At 43.3% G+C, this 21649-nt stretch overlaps 1 protein-coding gene across 1 annotated transcript in view; it reads right to left on the bottom strand.

Moving 5' to 3' along the window:
* LOC140453501 (beta/gamma crystallin domain-containing protein 2-like) overlaps positions 1–21649 on the bottom strand; it is a 68663-nt gene that overhangs the window by 15451 nt on the left and 31563 nt on the right. Inside the window, exons 6-15 of the mRNA XM_072548237.1 lie at positions 21137–21311; positions 16461–16600; positions 13218–13344; positions 12006–12041; positions 10272–10408; positions 7627–7753; positions 6706–6848; positions 4493–4619; positions 1768–1800; positions 1233–1345 (exon numbers count right to left, since the gene is read on the bottom strand). Of these exons, the coding sequence (XP_072404338.1) occupies positions 1233–1345; positions 1768–1800; positions 4493–4619; positions 6706–6848; positions 7627–7753; positions 10272–10408; positions 12006–12041; positions 13218–13344; positions 16461–16600; positions 21137–21311 (1158 nt within the window). The remainder of the gene's footprint in view (positions 1–1232; positions 1346–1767; positions 1801–4492; positions 4620–6705; positions 6849–7626; positions 7754–10271; positions 10409–12005; positions 12042–13217; positions 13345–16460; positions 16601–21136; positions 21312–21649) is intronic.

Raw genomic sequence — 21649 nt, 5'->3', positions numbered from 1 at the left:
TGACATTAAATGCGTATTCTCATCCTTTTTATATTGTGATTCACTTTGGGAATTTAAAATGTACACATTTTTAATCTTTGTATTTAAAACATTTTGCTGTCTCTCTCCTCAATCTTCTTCAAACCAATCTTTCTTTCTCTTTCTCGTTCTCTTCTGTATCTGATATGACACTAAACTGAACCATTTTCTGGTGGCAGGATGGCTTAGTGGTTAACACTGCTGCCTCACAGCAGCAGGGACTCGGGCTTGATTCCACCCTCGGGGCAACTGTGTGGGGTTTGCACATTCTCTCCATGTCTGCATGTGTTTCCTCTGGGTGCTCCAGTTTCCTTCCACAGTCCAAAGGTGTGCAGATTAGGTGGATTGGCAATGTTAAATTGCCCCATTGCATCCAGGGATGTATAAAATGAGTGGACTGACCATGGGAATTACAGAGATAGTGTGAGTCTGGATGGGATGCTTTTCGGAGGGGCAGTATGTACTCAGTGGGTTGAATGGCCCACTTCCATAATGTGGGGATTCTAGCTTAATTCAACCTATTTCTCAGTCTTTCCACCATATAATTTCAGTCATTAATGTTCATTGATTAAAACACCCATGCAGTTGCACTGATCACTGAGAAGTTTCTGATTCGCTGTTGCCTTCAATATAACTCCATCAGTTCACACTTTCTGTGACCTAACGGTAAATAATGTTTGAGCTGAAGTATGGAGGGCTAAGTGTGACACAGCCACTATTATATTGTTTATTTATGGAACTGGTCTCAGATAACAATTGGGGATGGTAGGGTGATTGTGGATGTAAAAAGGTAAGGCTTGCATTTATGTAGTGCCTTTGTCAACCTCAGGACTTCTCCAACTATATTAAAGCCAGTTAAGTACTATTTTTGAAGTGTAGTCAATGCTGTAATGTAATTTGTACAAAGCAAGCTCCCATAAATATCAAAGTGACATCTCTGAAAAATGGTCCCTGGACCAGAAACATTAACTCTGCTTTCTCTCCACAAATGCTGCCAGACCTGCTGAATTGCAGTATCAATTTCTGTTTTTGTTTCAGGTTTTCTGTGCCCGCAGTTTATTGGTTTATAACATCAAAGTGATAACAGCCAGATAAATCTAGTTTAGGGATGTTGATTGAAACGTACCATTTGTCAGGCCATCAGGTCTGCCTCCTCAGTTTACACATACCACACTGACGGTATGCAATATGTTGCAACAATAAACTGCATTTACCTGCCACTTAGGACCCTGCAAGACTGCATCTTAAAATCTTTTGGGAGCTCCATCTTGTTCCCTTCAAGCATCATGCAGCGTCCACAGAATTCCACCTCTGCATAGGCCTTTATCTTTATTGTGAAAGAAAATAATTTAAATTTAAATTCCAGGAAAAAGGAACTTTTGTCAATCATCTTATCCATATCCTCTGGCATTGACTATTTCACCCCCTTAACCTTATCAAAACACTTCAAGATTTTTAATCCCTTTATCAGATCCCTATTTAGCTTTCCCAGCTTGAGGCAGAATAGCATCAGGCTCACTGTGGAACTAAAGTTCCTTATCTGTGGTACCAGATTAGTCAATCTCTCTAAGTCTTGCCACCCGACCTAAACAGCGATGGGCAGCATTAGACACAATACTCTAGCTAGAATCTAGCCAATGTTTTAGAAAGGCTCATAATACCTTCTATGTTCTTTCTCACCGAGTTTCAGTGATAAAGCTAACTCAAGTTCGCTTACAAAATAAATAAATTGCAGAGAATTATACTTACCTTCAATTGGAGTTGTGGATTGCTTGGCTCCACCTGAACACACAAAACACAAGATGGAGTCACATTGTTGGTCAGCCAATGTTTATGCCATGACCTAATCCCTACCCTCAGCTCTCCGGGACATACACTGTGAAACAGGTTCGGTCAGGGTCCCTCTCAACGTGTTTGCTTGCAAACCACCACCATCCCCCTCCCCCACCCCCACCCCCCCCATGTCTTCAACATTCCATACAGCTCCCTACTGCACAACATAATTGATTTTCTGAATAAAGTGCAGTAATACAATGAAAAATACATTTGCCGAGACATTTGCATCATTACTTAATTTGAAATTGAATTCATTAGTTGAAAATGTAGTACCCCTGTCCAGAAGCAGACTGATGGAGACCCACTGAATAAAGTGCAGTGGAGAACTGATTCAGTCACACTTGTGATGGAACAAAGCAGTTGATTACTTTTTCACATTGCCCATAGAAGGAGTTGTCTGAGCAGGTGTTGTCTTGATCATGGGAGCCCAGTGTGGTCAGTATTGAACAAAGATCTGCCAGGTCCTGGCTTGTGCCCAGTGTGTATCCCCACTCGAAAAAAAGATGCTTGTTCTGATTTGACCACATTACTCTCCATCAAAGGAAATTTTAAATCTCTCAGCCCTTCATCCCCATTTACTATTTAGGCCCAGGGTTATCATTATAAATGTTTCATGTTTATTTAGTTTCAAATATGTTTTTGGAAAATATTGAAGTCTGGTTTTAGCGTATCATTTTTAATCGTTTCTCCATCAGCCTCAGCAAAATGGAGCACTGAGGATGTCACCTAGACAGGGGACGAAACGTCTGCAACACAAATTCCCAGCTCAGCGAACAGAACAACAACAAGGAACATGTCCCTTTATCGTGAGATTGAATTTGCACAGGAGTACAGTGGAAAATGCAGCAATGATTGAACTGAATGGCAAAATGATTTGGGAGTGTTGTATGGTCCCACCATATGATTTAATAAAATAAAACGCCAATTTTAAAACCCAAGAAAGAAGGTTTTTCACATCCTGTTGGATTACAGTGTATGTTCCTTCTAAAAAATGTTAATGATGATTTACTTGCCCCTTGAGCAATATCTTGAACACCTTGCCACTGTCCCAAAGGTTTCTCAATAGAGGTCAGTGCAACTCTGAGTGGAAAGTATCTCACGTACATATAGCCCCGTCTGAAACAAGTTCCAGTGGCAAATAGATATACAAATACACTGTCACTTGTATAGAAGCAATTTTTGAGGAGAATGTTAACGTGTTTCCTCAAGACTTGATTCTCATAGTTTTTCTTTCTCCTTTCTTCAGTCCCAAAGGTGTTTATGGCAGCAGACACCTGGTTGCTTTCCCTGGCTCAATCTCCTACATCTCGGCTATAAGTGTTGACTGTACTCTCAACACTTAAAAGAAACATCAAGATATTCGAGTTCCCACCTACCATCTACTTGCCTCTGTAAAGGGCCACCAATTAGAAATCAGCAAGAGAAACCCTCATCAATTCCTGTTTTTCTCTCTCTCTCTGCTTTGTCAGGCCAAGAAAAAGCTGCTAACTCCAGTTGAACTTTGACATTTTTAACCAACCTGTCCAGATGTGTTATGACACAGCACTGGTGCAGGTGGGACTCAAACCCAGGTCTACTGGCTCAGAGCAACAGACACTACCACTGCACCACAACAGTCCTCCAGTTGAATGTATTTTTTTTCCTTTTAGACACCCATGTGGCCACTCCCCTGTTTTTTTTTGTGGACAAGGTCCAGGCTGCAGCAGTAGCAGTAGCTGCTTGTGCAGCTGAACACAGTTCAAACTAAAGGAAAAACAAACACACACTAAACAAAACCAAAAAGAAACAAATACTTCCTGATGAATGTATTTCTGGAAGGATCATCACATGACCACCTGCTTCCAATCACATCACCCTACCCACCCACTATTTGTCAACTGACCTGTCACTCTTCAGTTGCCCCCCCCCCCCCCCCCAACTTTTCCACAGCCAATTGAATGATTTGGAGGAAGTTCTTGGCTGATCTGATTGTAACCTCAAATGGATATTCCTTAGTTCACCATTGCTTACCAAGAATCTGTCCAGCTCTGCCTTAAAAATATGAAAATATTTTGCTTTCATTGCCCTTCTAGGAACAGAGTTTCAAAGACTTGTAATTCTCAAAAACAACTTCACCTCATCTGATTGAAGTTCGAGATCTCATTTTTAAATTGACCCCTAGTTCTAGATTCTCCTGTGAGAGGAAACATCCTCTCTACATCTGGCCTGTCAAGAACTCTCAGGGTTTTATATGCTTCAATCAAGTTGCCACTTACTCTCCTGGACTCCGATGGTTACAAGGCTAGCCTGTCCAACCTTTTCCATAAGGCAACCTGCCCAATCCAGGTTCCAGGTATTAGTGTGGTGCTGCTCTCTACCTGTAGAGTAATCTAACCTCCCCACCCCGCCCCCCAACAACCGCCACCTCCGCCCCCCCCCCGCCACACACACACACACACACACACACACATCCTGGGCTGGTGATGGAACTTCAGATGCTGCATTGATGAAGAACTTGGACATCAGTTGGAGAGTGCATTTTCCAGAGTATGGCAGCAGCTAAGAACACAGCAGTTTCTTCATCAAGGTATTAGTGGAAGGGACAGGCACATTATTAAGATTGTAAGAGGACACGGTATTGAGGTAAATTTCTGCTTACCAGTAAGATAGGGTGCAGGGAGCTAATCTTACAATTCTGGGCACCCCAGTCCTGAGGATTCCGGTAAATTCCTTTCTCGACAATGTACTGAGCTCCGGAATAATTGACACCTTCGTAAGCCACCCATCTGAAAGAGGAAATGATGAATATTTACCAGCAAGGCAGCAGCTCAATTCAGATTTGAAAATAGGAATCGCAGCTCAATTCCTGGGAAATGTAAAGCATTTTCTAGGCATTGAGCCCAGCTACTGTCAACTCAAGGTCTTAAGTTATTCACTTTTATATTAAGCTTATTTGCTTTTCCTGGAGGATATTCTCCCTCGGGATTTGGTCCTCCTTATACTTCACCCAAGATGCCTTCCTTCAGCATGGGCACAGGCAGCTGTTTGACTGTGGAGCCTTTTGCAGGTAACACCTGAACACATCGGTGTCACACCCGTTGGAAAAAAAACAGGTCATCCTCAGTGAGCAGTCAGCAGTGACAAAACTCCGCATCTCCCAGGTGTATCTGAGGTATTAGAGACAGATTTCAGCACTCAATTGAACTTAGATCGCTAGAGATCAAATCTGATACAATCCCTGTCAATAATGACCAATTCCAAATAGAGAGAAGTTAATCATTGCTCCTGGACATTCAGTGGTACCGCTATCCTTATGTCCCCCGTTATCAACATCCTGCAGGTTACCATCATCCAGAAACTCAACTGGACCAGCCATATTAATACAGTGGTGGCAAGAGCAGGTCAGAGCTAAGTTCAACCATGGGACTTCCCACCCAGAACCTAATTTCCAAATGGCAAGTAACAAGCCTCCTGACTCCCTGTCCATCCTCAGCAAGGCACAAGTATGAGTGAGATGGAATACTCCCCACTTGCCTACATGAGGGCAGCTCCAATAGCAGTGAAAAAAACTCAACACCATCCAGGATGAAGCAGCCCACCTGATTGTTTGTGGATGTGGTGCCCCTCATTCCCCGCTCAGTAGCAGCGGTGTGTAACCAGATGGACTTAGACATTACCTTACAAACATATGACCACTTCCATCCACATAGACAAGGGCTGCATACACACAGGAGCACTAACAGCTGCAAGTTCCCTGCAAGCCACACACTATCCTGACTTGGGGAAAATAAATGACCTTTCCTTCTGTGTCACTGGGTTAAAATTTCAGAATTCCCTCCCTAACTGTACTGTGGCTGTACACCAAATGGATTGCAACGAAGGTTCAAGAAGGCACCTTCTCAAGGAGAACGGGGAGTGACCCAGCTAGTGAAGCCCACATCCCATGAATGGAAAAGAAAAGGCTACAGCTTGCTAAGTGTACCGTAAACACTAGGGAGCGCTAGATTTCACAAAGTAGGTAGAATGTTCCTGTTTTTGGGATAAATCTGAAAGCAGAAGAGTTTTAGATTAGATTAGATTAGATTACTTACAGGTTGGAAACAGGCCCTTCGGCCCAACAGGTCCACATCGACCCATCAAAGCGCAACCCACCCAGACCCATTCCCCTACATTTACCCCTACCCCTAACACTACTGGCAATTTAGCATGGCCAATTCATCTAACCTGCACATTTTTGGATTGTGGGAGGAAACCGGAGCACCCAGAGGAAACCCACGCAGACAAGGGGAGAATGTGCAAACTCCACACAGAGAGTCGCCTGAGGCAGGAATTGAACCCGGGAGTTTTGTGGGAAGAAAGCCATAGCCTACTTTAATCATTAAAACCCGTCAGATATTACGACAATCTGATAGTGAATAGCTGCTGGCTAGATTTCTCCTGGAGTTATGACGCTAGAGCAAGTCCCACCCTCCCAAAGCTGCCAGCCAGAGGCTGGCATCTGCGGAATTTGGCCATTGCCTCCAGGCTCTTTCCAGACCTGCTTGGAATGCAAGTGACTGCAGCTGAGGTGGTAGGAGATCCTCAAGTAAGTCTTTAATTGACCACTTTAAGAACATTATTTGACGGAGGAGTGGAAAGTTCAACCATGGACCTTCCCACCCAGCACCTAATTTCCAAATGGCAGGAAAAGGGGGAGTAGTTCCCCAGTACCAACACACTGCCCGTCCTGCCACTTCACAAGTTCCACTTATAAATATTAAAGAAAACACTGGTGCTTGTAAAGTAAAAGGAAATGGTAGCCAAAATATACATTATAATAGCAGCTCCTTTGTATAGTGCCTACTTGCAGTCCACGCTAGTTCTGTCACTTACACTCCACTCATAACTTTCATGGATTGTATGTTGGTTTTGACATTAACCAGCTCCAGGTCTGGGATGGACTCAGTGATCATAATTGGATCACTCTCTTCATCGTCAATTCTGTTGTTCAGAGCAATCACGGGGTTGAAAAACTCCTTTTGGAAAAAGAAAGGAAGATATGAAACAAGGTGACTTGGAACCACTTTCTGATCAACAGCTGCCACTTACTTAAATAAAGAAATGATCACTTTGGCTTTTTGCAAATTCATTCCACCTCTCTGCTCTTGTGCTCCCACTGATATGACTGGCAGTAGAAGATTAGTTGTCAATCTACTGTCGCTGCCTGGAGTGTTAACCATTTGCTTTGCCATGTGGATACTACAATGGGGCATCAGGGTACATTATGGGTAAATGCCACTCATCCCTCCCACAGCACATGCGTAGCAGCAGCAGTTCACCCCAATCACTTCACTAAACAGTGCAGTCTTTACAAGCAGAAATCTTGGTTGATTTTTGCCATTTCCAAACCCAAGATCACCAAGATCAACTACATCATGCCTCGTAGAATAACACTCCTCCAAAAGAGCCCTGCAACCCACCATGCCTATGCTGGCTTTTTGGAAGAGCTATCCAATTTGTCCATCTCCCTTTGAACTTTCCTAACAGCTCAGCACATTTTATGATCTCAGGAATCGGTATGACATCCTGGCGAATGTTGCCAGTGTGTCCACCACCAGCAGAGCATTACTCCAGGAGGTGGTGCCACCATCTGGTCAAGATGAAAGACTGCATTTTGACTACTAGTAGTGACTGGTCTCCAACATAGAAATGCTTACCTCCCTTCATTTATTACATCATGTGGGGGGAGGTGGAGAAGCTTAACTCTGTGCCTTCGCTTTACAAGAAATATCCGTCTTGTTTCCCAATACTTACTGCCCGGATGAGGCGCAGTGACTTCAAATCCTCATCACAGCCACTCCATGTCCTCCAGTCCATGAACTCGCCTTCTTCCAAGAGATACTGATGACCCCTGAACCCTTCCTTAGAGTAGCCAACCCATCTGCAAGAATATGTGAATGACAAAACACAGCAAGTCAGGATTAAGCATTTAAAAAGCAGTGGCTTCATCAATAAACAACCACCCAACATCGTTGCCTAAAAGAATTGAGGGAGCTTTACTCAGTATCTAACACCGCGCTGTTCCTGTTCTGGGAGTGTTTTAGATTACATTACAGTGTGGAGACAGGCCCTTCGGCCCAACAAGTCCACACCGACCCGCCGAAGCGCAACCCACCCATACCCCTACATTTACCCCTTACCTAACACTACGGGCAATTTAGCATGGCCAGTTCACCTGACCTGCACATCTTTGTGACTGTGGGAGGAAACCGGAGCACCCGGAGGAAACTCACGCAGACACGGGGAGAACGTGCAAACTCCACACAGTCAATCGCCTGAGGCAGGACTGTTGAGGACAATATCGAGGGAGTTTTACTTTCAGTTCAAAAGCGTGGAATGAAAAGAAAGTACTTGCATTTCTGTTGCAAATTCTGTGACCTCAGAGCAACCCAAAGCTCCTCAGAGCTAAAGAAGTATATTCAAAATGTAGTTGCTGTTATAATATCAGAAAGGTAGATGCCAGTTTGTGCACAGCAAGCTCCCACAACGAGCAACTGAAATAAGGGACAAGTTCAGCTCTTTTTTGTTAGGGTGAGAGTTAAATGTTGCACAGGGATAATTATTGCTCCAGGACATCAGAAAGAACTTCTCTACTTTTCAAATGGTATAGAGGATACTTTGCATCTGTCCAACTTGCTAAACGGAGTTGAAGCTCCATGTCTGATCAGTAAGTAGCCTCTCAGACAGCAGCACTTGATCTCTACTGCACTGGAGATGTCAATCTTCAGACTCCAGGTGAGAGTGCAGTTCCCACCAGCCATAGCGAACATGTCATTTTATCAGCAGTAGAAAGATTTATGGAAGTCCATCACACTGTCTGTATACAATGGATAACTTCATGAATATACGACTCAGAAACAGGCCATTTGACCCAACCAGTCCATGCCAGCAGTTATGCTTCACTCAAACCCCCTCCTTCATCTAAACCTATCATTGTAATTCCCTATCCCTTCTCCCTTGACTACTAGTCTAGCTTCCCTTTAAATACATCTATACTATTGACCTCAATCACACCATGTGGCAGTGTGTTACTCACATATTGGGAGTGTATACATACAGAAACGGATACTGGGGAGGTGATAGCCTAGTGGTTTTATCGTTGAGATTAATTATCCCTAAACTCAATAAAAGCAATCCGGAATGATGACTATGAAAACATTGTTGGGAACGTCCTTTGGGGAAGAAATCTGCCATCCTTACCTGGTCTGATCTATATGTGACTCCAGACCCACAGTAATGTGGTTGACCGTCAACTGCCTTCTGAAAAGGGCCGAGCAAGCCACTCAGTTGTATCAGTTGCTACAAAGTCTCAAAAAAAAATCAATGTGGGTCAACCTACAGCACAAAGACTGCAGTAGTTCAGGAGGGCAGCTCACTATCACCTTGTCAAGAGTAACTAGGGCAAGAAATGCTGGCCAGCCATGAGTAAATTGAAAACAAAAACCCCCAATGTAAAGTGCTCCTGACCCAAGAAAGGGTGTCAGTGCAGTGGGTAGGGGGTCAGTGTAGCAGGAAGGGGGTCAGAATAGCAAGATGGGGGCAATCAGTGTATTGGGTAGGGGGTCAGTACAGCAGGGGGAGAGAGTGCATTGGGTAGGGGGTCAGTACAGCAGGGAGGGAGAGTGCATTGGGTAAGGGGTCAGGGCAGTGGGAAGGGGTCAGTGCAGCAGGAAGGGGGGGAAAAAGTGCATTGGGTAGGGGATCAGTACAGCGGGGGGGAAGAGTGCATTAGGTAGGGGGTCAGTACAGCGGGGGGGGAAGAGTGCATTGGGTAGGGGGTCAGGGCAGTGGGAAGGGGGTCAGTGCAGCGGGAAGTGGGGGGAAGAGTGCATTGGGTAGGGGGTCAGTACAGCAGGGGGAGAAGAGTACATTGGGTAGGGGGTCAGTACAGCTGGGGGGGGAAGAGTGCATTGGGTAGGGGGTCAGGCAGTGGGTAGGGAATCAGTGCAGCGGTAAGGCGGGGAAAGAGTGCATTGATTAGGGGGTCAGTAGAGCTGGGGGGGGGAAGAGTGCATTGGGTAGGGGGTCAGGCAGTGAGTAGGGAATCAGTGTCGTGGGAAGGCAGTCAGTGCAGTGGGAAGGGGGGAAAGAATGCATTGGGTAGGGGGTCAGGCAGTGAGTAGGGAATCAGTGTAGTGGGAAGGGGGTCAGTGCAGTGGATAGGGGGTTAATGCAGTGGGTAGGGGATCAGTGTAGTGGGAAAGAGGTCAGTGCAGCAGGAAGGGGGGGGGTAAAGAGTGCATTGGGTAGGGGGGGCAGTGCAGTGGGAAGGGGAGAAGATTGCCTGGAAATCCCAGCCCTGCCCCTCGCTATTCCTTCCTCAAAGAGAACAGTCCTGACTATCACTGGAAAGATGTGTCATCAAGCTACATGAACCCTTTCTGTGCTGAGATACTCACATTCCCCCATGTACTTTAATGGAACCAGCATTAGAGAGGGCAGCACCAGTGTTGGGATATCTGGACAGGAAGTCTGAGGAGTCATTGTACACATCTCTGCTTCTCCCAGCAAAGTACATCTTCTCAAAAATGGTGACCTGGAACAAAACAACAGATTTTTAAAAATCAGGTGAAGTATGAGGTTCCATTGTGCAAGGAAGCAGCAAGTTTGGCAAGGGTACCTGGCTGTATACAAGTGCTCCTAAAGGGTCTGTGCACCTGGTCAATGGGCAGCGTATCTGGGTAAATTAATGTGGTTATGGTATTGCAGGAATAATTGAACAATCTGGACTAATAACCAAGATGATGTGAGGTCAAAACAAAGCTTGAGAAGTTAAATTCACTTTTAAAAGTCTAGATGTGAAAATTTGATATGAGCAAAAGTGACCACAATGCAGTCAGTTTCTAATTAAATCGCAATTTATTTCATAAATGCCTCGTTAGGGAAAGAAATCTACAAGGTAAAAACAATGACTGCAGAGTTGGAAACCAGATTCTGGATTAGTGGTGCTGGAAGAGCACAGCAGTTCAGGCAGCATCCAAGAAGCTTCGAAGCTCCTTGGATGCTGCCTGGACTGCTATGCTCCTCCAGCACCACTGATCCAAAGAAATCTACAGACTCTTACTCAGTCTTAACCAATGTGAAATTACTATTCTTTATCAATATGGTAGGGGGCTTATGAGGTGCACTGGTATTGTCCCTCCTCGAGCCTGGAGGGTCTGGGTTCAGGTGTTACATGCTTCAGAGGTGTGCAATAACATCTCTGAATAGGTTGATTGGAAAATATCAATATCAACATGGTTACATCTTCACTACCTTCTGAAATGATCTAGCAAGATCTGCAGTTATATCAAATTGGTACAGTGCAGTGGTTTAGGACTATGGATCACTATCACCAGCTTTACTGCAGCAAATACTATCATAGAATCCTGACAGTGTGGAAACAGGCCATTCAGCCCATCAGGTCCACACCCAACTCTTTGTCGAGCATCTTACCTAGACCTACTCCCTATCCTATAACCCTGCATTTCTGATGGCTAATCCAGCTAGCCTGCATTTTGCTGAACATTCTGGGTAATTTAGCGTGGCTAATCCAACTAACCTCACATCTTTGGACTGTGGAAGGAAACCGGAGCACCTGGAGGTAACCCACGCAGACACGGGGAGAATATGTGCAAGTTCCACACAGACAGTCGTCTGACAGTGGAATCGTATCCAGTCCCCTGGCGCTGTGAGGCGGTACTCTTAACCACTGAGCCACTGTGCCATCCCAAATGGTGAATTTGTGATGATAAATAAATTCACCAATCACCAAATGGCAATAATGAATACATTCCTGATTGGGGGCAAGGAGGTTGGTGGTGGAGAGGGAAGGGAAACAAAGGGCAGAGATTCCCTTTGCCTGCACTCTCAGTTTTACAGGAATTTTTTTTGTGGATTACAGAACAATCTTGATTATCTGAATGAGACAGGTGGGGAATATTTTGTTCGGATAACTGATAATGATTTTAAGGAACCTTGAGATCTTGTTCGGATAATCTGAAATTTGGTTAATTGATGTTTGGGTAACCAAGGTTGTTCTGTAATCCAGAAAATGCAACACTTTATCCCCAAAAGGTTCACTCGCAAAAAAATGCCTCGATCCAACCAACCCACAATGAAAAATCCATCAATTCCATTTGGTGTTTGCTTACCATTGGTTCATTAGGCTTCTCCACCCTGGGCGGACCCTGAAAAGAAATCACACATGACACTCAATTCTTGACAGCTCCACCTGAAACACTAGATCTGTTAGATCTTCTATCTGCAGCCTTTGTTCTGGTCTTAGCACACAAGGAGGGAGTCGGTTAACTCAGTTGGCTACATAACTGGTTTATGATGCAAAGTGACGTCAACAGTTTGCACGGGTTGAGGTTACCACGAAGGACTCTCCTTCTCAGCCTGTCCCCTCGCCTAAGGCATAATGATCTTCAGGTTAAACAACTACTACTTGTCTCTATCTAATCAGGGAGCAGCTTGATTGTCTGGGGAGATTATGACAACTTTTATCTTTAGGGTCATCATTTTCTTAACATCCAAATCCCTCCTGCCCCAACATCAGCCTTCATCAAATGACGCCATGACTGAGGAGTTCCATCATAGCTCCTCTCAATCTCCTCTTTTTCTGAGGCTGGCCTCTGCTCAAATATACCTGATGGGATATAATTCAGGCATTGCAGCTTCCTCCCTGTTGCTGACATCAAGGGAACAAACGCGGTGGATGGAAGGTGTGGAATAGGGGATTCCTCCACTGGGACTGCATCCGAAAACATACATGCCCTATCCTCAGTGTTCTGGAGAAGACAGCCAGTATTGCCACCCCTCTTCACATCTCTTAAATGAACATAGAACATTACAGCGCAGTACAGGACCTTCAGCCTTGTTTTGCTGACCTATGAAACACTATCACAATTTCATCCATATGTCTATCCAATGACCATTTAAATGCCCTTAAAGTTGGCAAGTCTACTACAGTTGCAGGTGGTGCATTCCACACCCCTACTACTCTGAGTAAAGAAACTACCTCTCAGACCTGTCCTAATCTATCACCCCTCAATTTAAAGCTATGCACCCTCGTGCTAACCATCGCCATCTGAGGAAAAAGACTCTCACTATCCACCCTATCTAACCCTCTGATTATGTGTCTCAATTAAGTCACCTGTCAATCTGCTTCTCTTCAACAAAAAACAGCCTCATGTCCCTCAGCCTTTCCTCGTAAGACCTTCCCTCCATACCAGGCAACATCCTAGTAAATCTCCTCTGAACCCTTTCCAAAGCTTCCATATCCTTCCTATAAATGCCGTGACCAGAACAATACTTCGGTAGTGTAATGATATTTTTACTTTGCCTTGGGTGTGTTTGCTTACCATTTGTAGAGGTATCAGGGATCCCACTTGTGGTTTCTCTGCTTCCCATTCCTCTAGTGTTCGATAGCCACCCACTTCCAGAATACTTTGCTGGCCTTCAAAGAAAGGCTCAGAGTAAACAAACCACCTGTAGAGATAGAGAGACACTACATGGAGCTTCTAAAATCAATATGAAAGTTCTCATCCAATGATCAAAATCTTCTCTTTAATCCCCACCCTCTCCTGGACTCCTGAAGACTGTCCCCTCACAATCAGCAAATACACATGGGCAGTGGGCAAATTTGCCCATTAGTGTTTCTGAAACATGTAGGAAAGTTACAGCAATGACCAATTATAGGAAAGTTGTCCGCTTAGGTCAGAGGCAGAATCTTGGAGTTGCTATTTGTGAGGAACAGGGGTAGGTCGTGGTTTGGCTGGGGGAGGTGAGGCAGAGGAGGAGAGAGGGAAAGAGAGGGGGCGTTAAGAGGGGGAGGAGAAAGGGAAAGGGAAGTGGGCAGAGAATGTATTGTAGAGATCAAGGCCTCGGCTGATCAAGATAGTGGCTGTAAGGAGGTGGGAAAAGGAAGCTGCAAGGAACAGGGAGGAGGCTGCTGAAGAAAGGGAGAGAATAGCTTTAGACTCATCAGCAAAGGAATATACAGCTCACAGAGAATAGGGACAATCTGAAATTATTAAGGTAATGAATTCTTTGTCAATGAAATATGGAATCTTTATCTTGAGGATGTGTATGTTGAGGAGCTACTATAAATGGAACATTTGTTATTGCAATGAACATGGTGTGAAATATTACATTTCATACAGAGATTGAGAAATGGATGCAGTAGAGGGATAATAACTGCCTGGTTAAATCTTCCAATGTTTTGTGTATGTAATGGAAACATATCAGCTGTGATCTCAGCTGTCGTTGGAAGGTGTGCCTAGGAATGGCTTTTTGTGAGTAGGTGCATTTTGTAAAGACTGTTTCTTTTCATTTTTCTGTAGTTTTCATTGTAGACTGAAATGAGAAAAGGACTATTTTAAAAACTAAGCATTGTGCAAGGGATTGTTGCTTATAAAAGCAAGCTACCAGCATTCATTGTAATTGTTATTTACACTTGTTTGTTTAAGCAAAAGGTTAAAGGTTACTGCAGATGAGCTCGAGCCAGATCCCTTGTATGAAAGGAGGTTCAATTGGCAACAAATAGCTGATTGGTCTGTGAATGGTGACCAGTTATTGATGACAAAAGACATTCTGCCTGCCAACAGCTATGTGATTGGCTCCCAGGGAATTGGAAAGCTGCTATCGTGAGGTATGATAATGTGTCAGTTATTTTGAAGAAATGTTTGATGATGACTTATGCATGTTATATTGAGCCAATGTAAATGCTGTGGTATATAACTTCCATGGAGGGTTGATATTTATTGTGGAAGTTGATGAATTTTTCTAATTCTGTTTCTGACAGAGCCCCAGTGCACAAAAACAGAAGATACTGTTACAACATGACTGCGCTGCCTGATAAGTAAGTTCCTGAGAATGAAAAAGGAGCTCCTGAAAATCAAAAAGAAGTTCTCGAGAAAATCTCAAGGAGACCCATCTAAAATTAAAAAATTGGGCCTTGATTACAACTCTCTAAGATCTCGGTATTTCCATCACTCTGCCATTTGTGGGCTTATCTTCAGCTGTCAGAGAACTAATCTCTAAAATTTCCTTCATAAACCTCTGCAACGTCTTCTCTTCATTAAGCTGTTCCTTAAATTCTACTGTCAGAAAGTTTCTGCCAACCTAGTAGTTCACATCACTGCCAATCACAGTATTTAACATTTGGAGGACCGTTCATTGACTGCGGACAAACTTTCTACTCCTCACTCAGGCAGAGGCTGCTAGCTCTGGAAACAAAACAGATTGGCAGATAGCTCTGGAGGTCATAGTGGGTCAGGCAGCATCCATGGAGAGAGACAGAGCAAGCTAAGGTTTCAAGTCCTTAGTCTCAAGTCAAAACTCTTCATCAGAGCTAAAGTGAAGGCTAATAGCTCAGTATGAAAGCAGCACAAATGGCAGCAGTGATTAGGACCGGACATACACATAGTCCAATGATTTAAGTTCCAGATTCTAGAGAGGGCTGTCTTACAGCAAGTTAGAGCAATGAAGCCCAAGGCTGATGGAGAGAATGGGACATGGGGGTGTTGATTGGGAGGCTGGGATGGGGAGGAATGAAGCAACCATAGGTGATGGCTTTAATAATCAGAGTTACCAGAGTGTCCTGGTTGGTATTTTATCCTTGAGTGAACACAACAACAAAACAGATTACCTGGTCATTATTGTGCATGTCTCTTTATAAGAACTGGCTGTAGACAAACTGATTCTACACCTTCTACATTGCAACAGTGACCAAAATAGAAAGCTTAACAGAATGTCCCAAAATTCATTTCGAGACCAAAAAACTTCAGATGCTGGAATCCAACGTAGGTAAGCAGGAGGCTGGGATAGCATGGTGGCTCAGTGGTTAGGGTCAATATTAGAGTGGTGCTGGAAAAGCACAGCAGATCAGGTAGCATCTGAAGAGCAGGAAAATCAATGTTTCAGGCAAAAACCCTTCATTAGGAAGGGCTCAGTGGTTAACCCTGCTGCCTCCCAGCACCACGGACTTGGATTCAAATCCAGCCTTGGGCGACTGTCTGTGTGGGGTTTGCACATTCTTTCTGTGTCTGCGTGGGTTTCCTCCGGTGCTTCAGTTTTCTCCCACAGTCCAAAGATGTGCAGGTTAGGTGAACTGGCCATGCTAAATTGCCCGTAGTGTGCAGGGATGTGCAGGTTAGGTGCATTAGTCAGGGGTAAATGTAGAGTAATAGGCTGGGGAATGCATGTGGGTGAAATACTCTTCGGTGGGTTGGCGTGGACCTTTGAGCCAAATGGCCTGTCGGCATTCTATGAGAACACAGCAAGCCAGGCAGGATCAGGAGGTGGAGAAATCATTGTTTCAGATGTAAAATTCATTAGCAACTGGAGGCTTTGAAAGGTTCTACAAGTATGAACTCTTTCCTTTGCTAACAATAACCACATAAAGTCTCATTATGGCATTCAGACGTGTGGGGATGGAGTCCTGCTCACCACTTTCATATAGGACACTGCAAGGCATAAGGGATGGGAGAGGATATCAACAAAGAATGAGCATTCCATCCTACATTACATTCACAGTTAAACCGCCCAAGCCATTGAAAGTCCTCCAATGAGACCCTTTAACAACAGTGTGCTGAGAGACTCACAGTCCAGAACTGACAACGACGGAGGTTGTTCTTGGTGGATATCCAAATATCCGAATATCCTCGGATTCACAGTGGAACGTCAGCTTCTTCCCCTCACCATCGGCCTCTGGGAACAAAGATATTTCTGGTATGGTGTAGTCCTGATAAAGAGCAACACAAAGAAACGATCAGGCCATGGGATTACTCTGATTACGGAAGCTCAATCAGTGTGGAGGCACTGTTAGTGAATCACCTCCTTGTAGACTTCACTCTGGCTTCAATACTACATGCAGCTGTGTATGCTGCTTGCACTGGTTTACAGAACCATAGAAACAGGAAGAGGTTACTCAGCCTCATTTCACTCCAGAATTCTAATGGCCAGCAGAGAGAGGTGAGCTTCCTCTCGACACTGACTGTCATCCAGCTGTTCAAACCTATTGCCAGCTCATTAAGTCAATGCTAATCTGAATCTGTGCTCCATCTGCCTTGGTTTCCGAATGTGCTAAATAAAAATCTGTCAATCTCTGATCTGAAATTTTCAATTGACACTCAGTCTCTTCAACCTTTTTGTGTGGGTTGGGCATGTAGTTTACAGATGGTAGGGATTATTCCTGATTTTCACTATTCTCAGTGACAATCAGCCCTGCCTGGGCATGCTTTAAAATCAGAACATGCAGGTGAAGGTTTTGGTGCTGGGTCCGGGTTACCCCTTTACATATTAAAGCTTAGGACAGAGAATATCATGGTGCAGTGGGGAAAGACCACTGCAGAAGATCTTTCTGCCAAAGTTAAATGGGGGCTCATTCAATGATTGGATGCTCCCGATGCCATAAATATATGAACCAAGGAACCTCAATTATCTGACATTCAATTATCCGAATATTGGATTATCCAGCTAAACTATGTTATCTGGCATTTGACTATCCGGAATTCGATTAATCAAGCGAAATATTCCCCGCCTGTGTCCTTCAGAAAATTGAGGTTCCTCTTTAAAAATAATCTTGTATAAGTAAGAAATGTCTTGGGTTTATATGCTGGATAGAGTCAAACTCCAATGTTTGTTTGTTACTTCACTGTGGCATTCACACATTTGTACAGAACAGAACTGCTTTGGTGACCATGTATGTATTTAAAGCTATCTTTATGAATAAAGCAAATTTTTGCAACTGAAAATAATCTCTTTACACAGGGTAGCTTGGGTAGCAATCAGCTGGCTGACTGGCTTGCAATGCAGAGTGATGCTAACAGTGCAGGTTTAATTTCCACACCAACCAAGGTTACCTTGAAGATCCCAACTTCTCAACCATGCCCCCTCACCTGAGGTGTGGTGACCTCATGTTAAACCACCACCAGTCACCTCTCGCTGATGAGAGAGCAGCTCCGTGGTTCTCTGTGACTGCACCTTCTGCAGTTAGGTGCCAAGCTCCTGTAAGTTCCTTTGGAACATTTCACAAAATTTATAAGTTATCTACAAGTGCAAGTTGTCATCATTGTTACCTCACACCAGTCATTTGGGGATTTGATTTTTTTAGATACCCAAATTCACATTCTATTTTAAAGAGCAGGTGGCTTTTAATCGCTTTTGCACAGTTCTTCAACAGAGCCCTGTGCTGGCAGACTGGATATTGGGACAGAGAAACCAAAAGAAGTTACTTGAGTACTTTTGCGCCAGACTAGGGTTAGGATTCAAATCACAGTTTGGGGACCAAAATGAAGGGACATTTACGTTATTTACGTGTCAGTCAATGTGCTGAATAATGTCTTAGCTCAACCTCATAATTATAGGTCAGTCCCACGTTCAAGCGTACCAAGCTCTCTCAGCATCACAGTTTCCCATTCCCTCGTCAGTTTCACTGGTGGGTGGAATAGTCAGGATGTATCAACCAGGCGAAAGTGAGGACTGCAGATGCTGGAGATTAGAGTCTAGATTAGAGTGGTGCTGGGAAAGCACAGCAGGTCAGGCAGTATCCGCGGAGTAGGAAATTCAACGTTTCGGGCAGAAGCCTTTCATCAGGGCTTCCTGCTGAAGGGCTTTTGCCTGAAACATCGATATTCCTGCTCCTCAGATGCTGCCTAACCTGCTGTACTTTTCCAGCACCACTCTAACCTAGACTCTAGGATGCATGAACCGTCATAGTCAGTTTTTCTACCATTCAGTTCGATCATACCCCATGTGTGTCTTAACTCCATTTATTTACCTTATTTTACATCCTTTGACCAACAGAAATCCATTAGTTAAAGTCTTGAAAATTTCAGTTGGCACTCAATACCTACAGCATTTGGGGAGAGTGTTCTGGTTTAGCATGAGCCTGTGTGTGAAATAGCATTTCCTGATTTGACTCCTAACTTACTTTGCTTTTGTCACACACTCCGACTTATTTCTAGCGGAAAACCTTCTCGAATCTCTGTGTTTATCTAATCTCTGTGTTTATCTAATCTCTGTGTTTATCTAATTCTGTTCTAATCTCTGTGCTTATCTAATCTCTGTGTTTATCTAATCTCTGTGTTTATCTAATTCTGTTCTAATCTCTGTGTTTATCTAATCTCTGTGTTTATCTAATCTCTGTGTTTATCTAATTCTGTTCTAATCTCTGTGTTTATCTAATTCTGTTCTAATCTCTGTTCTTATCTAATTCTGTTCTAATCTGTGCTTATCTAATTCTGTTCTAATCTCTGTGTTTATCTAATTCTGTTCTAATCTCTGTGCTTATCTAATCTCTGTGTTTATCTAATTCTGTTCTAATCTCTGTGTTTATCTAATCTCTGTGCTTATCTAATTCTGTTCTAATCTCTGTGCTTATCTAATCTCTGTGTTTATCTAATTCTGTTCTAATCTCTGTGTTTATCTAATTCTGTTCTAATCTCTGTGTTTATCTAATTCTGTTCTAATCTCTGTGCTTATCTAATTCTGTTCTAATCTCTGTGTTTATCTAATTCTGTTCTAATCTCTGTGCTTATCTAATTCTGTTCTAATCTCTGTGCTTATCTAATTCTGTTCTAATCTCTGTGCTTATCTAATTCTGTTCTAATCTCTGTGTTTATCTAATCTCTGTGTTTATCTAATTCTGTTCTAATCTCTGTGCTTATCTAATCTCTGTGTTTATCTAATTCTGTTCTAATCTCTGTTCTTATCTAATTCTGTTCTAATCTCTGTGCTTATCTAATTCTGTTCTAATCTCTGTGCTTATCTAATCTCTGTGCTTATCTAATTCTGTTCTAATCTCTGTGTTTATCTAATCTCTGTGTTTATCTAATTCTGTTCTAATCTCTGTCCTTATCTAATCTCTGTGCTTATCTAATTCTGTTCTAATCTCTGTGCTTATCTAATTCTGTTCTTGTAACCATCCTCAATTTTAATTGCTCCACCATTGTCTGCCATGCTGCCTAGGCCTTAGATTCAGGAATTCCCTCCCTCTCCTGCCCTTTTCTTTCACTGAAGACAGTCCCCAAAACCTCTGCCTTTGACCAAACTTTTGGTCACCTGTCTTACTATCTCCTAATGTAGTTCAGTGTCAAACTTTGTTTCGATAATTGCTCCTGTGAAGCCCCTCTGGGTCTTTTACTACATTAAAGAGGGCAAAGAAATGAAAGTTACTGATGTTGTTGTTGTTATTAGGAATTGTTTATTTTTGCTTTCATAGGAAGTGGAGGGTCTATTATGCACATCACCCTTTAGATCGGGATCCCTTTTAATATAAAGTTAAGATTTTCTGCCCAGTCCACAATCAAACCTGAAACTCTGAACAAATGCAGTTTGCTGTATACAATCATTCCAAGATTTCCACTACTTATAATTGATTTTGTTGGGGATCTCTGAAAGCAACATACATATTGTTACACTGGCAATCCAGAGAATGCAAGTTCAAGTTCCACCAGGGCTGTTTGAGAGTCTGATTTCAGTTTAAAGTATCTGGAGTGGTGGTCAAAGTTAAAAATCTCACAATACCACGTTATCGTCCAACAGGTTTTTTTTCGGAAGTACTAGCTTTTGGAGCGCTACTCCTTGATCAGGTGGTTCATCAACTACCTGATGAAGGAGCAGCGCTCCGAAAGCTAGTGCTTCCAAATAAACCTGTTGGACTATAACCTGGTGTTGTGAGATTTTTAACTTTGTCCACCCCAGTCCAACACCGGCCCCTCACATCATGGAGTGGCAGTATGTGTGAAAGTTACCACAAAGCCATTGGATTGTTGAAAATACCTTAACTGACTCAGGTGTGTCCCTTTAGGGAAGATAACCTGCCAACCATACCCGGCTGAGGTTTATGCGCACCACCAGCCCCCCACACTGATGTGGCTGAATGGCAACTGAAGTGGCCTAGCAAGCTGTTCAGTTGAATCAGTTGATGCAAAGAATAGACATACCACAGTGATTCAAGGCAGTGTCTCCCCACCATTAATTAAGGCTTTGTCAATTATTAGGACATGTGCATACATGTGCATAATGGGGCATATTTTAAATTACTGTCAACCACCATCTATTTCAACAGGGTGTGATACATTAATCCAATGATTTGTGGGCAGTCCAACTCAGAAATGAAGAGATCAGATATACTATACTTACCTCCCAGTGAAAATGATGTGTAAATAATCTTATCTTCAAATAAAGGACCCACATTATTGTTTCACCAATCCATTTCCTGACCATTAAGTAAAAAAAGATGCACAAAGGAAATTGTTTCCAATGCTTTGCTTACCCTGACTACTCTTTTGAGGGAGCCAATGACGATGGGTTTGGTAGGAGATGGTTTGGAGTCAGTTTCTTCAGTCTCTTCTTCAACTTCCTCTCTCCAGGGATCCGCCAACTTCACGTCCTGCTCTTCAAATATGAACTTCTTCCCTTTATAATCTGGCTTCTCATAGAACACCCAGCTAAAGCAGATCAGGAGAAGATTAAGGGACTTTTTTAGAAGTTTCCTTTTACACTTGGATGAACTCTTTGTGATCGGATCGTGATAATTGCAATCACTTGGGTGGACAGTATTTCGTTCGGATAATTGATATTCGGATAATCGAGGCTCCACTGTACAAGCATTTCCTAGGGTGGAACCTTGGGTTTTTTTTGAGCTTCAGGTGTAGAGGCTGGCTTAAAGTTGGGTGGTGCTTCCAATTAGTGGTGGGGGCAGATCAGGTTTCCTTGCGTGATTGTGTTCTCAGCTCATGGCATATAAAGCAAACTTTGTTTTAACCAGCACCTTAATTAAACAGCA

The sequence above is a fragment of the Chiloscyllium punctatum genome, chromosome 27 (genome assembly GCF_047496795.1).
Source record: "Chiloscyllium punctatum isolate Juve2018m chromosome 27, sChiPun1.3, whole genome shotgun sequence".
NCBI classification, from domain to species: domain Eukaryota; kingdom Metazoa; phylum Chordata; class Chondrichthyes; order Orectolobiformes; family Hemiscylliidae; genus Chiloscyllium; species Chiloscyllium punctatum.
Note: the sequence above shows the minus strand (reverse complement) of the source record. Positions and strands in the feature narration are given on the sequence as shown.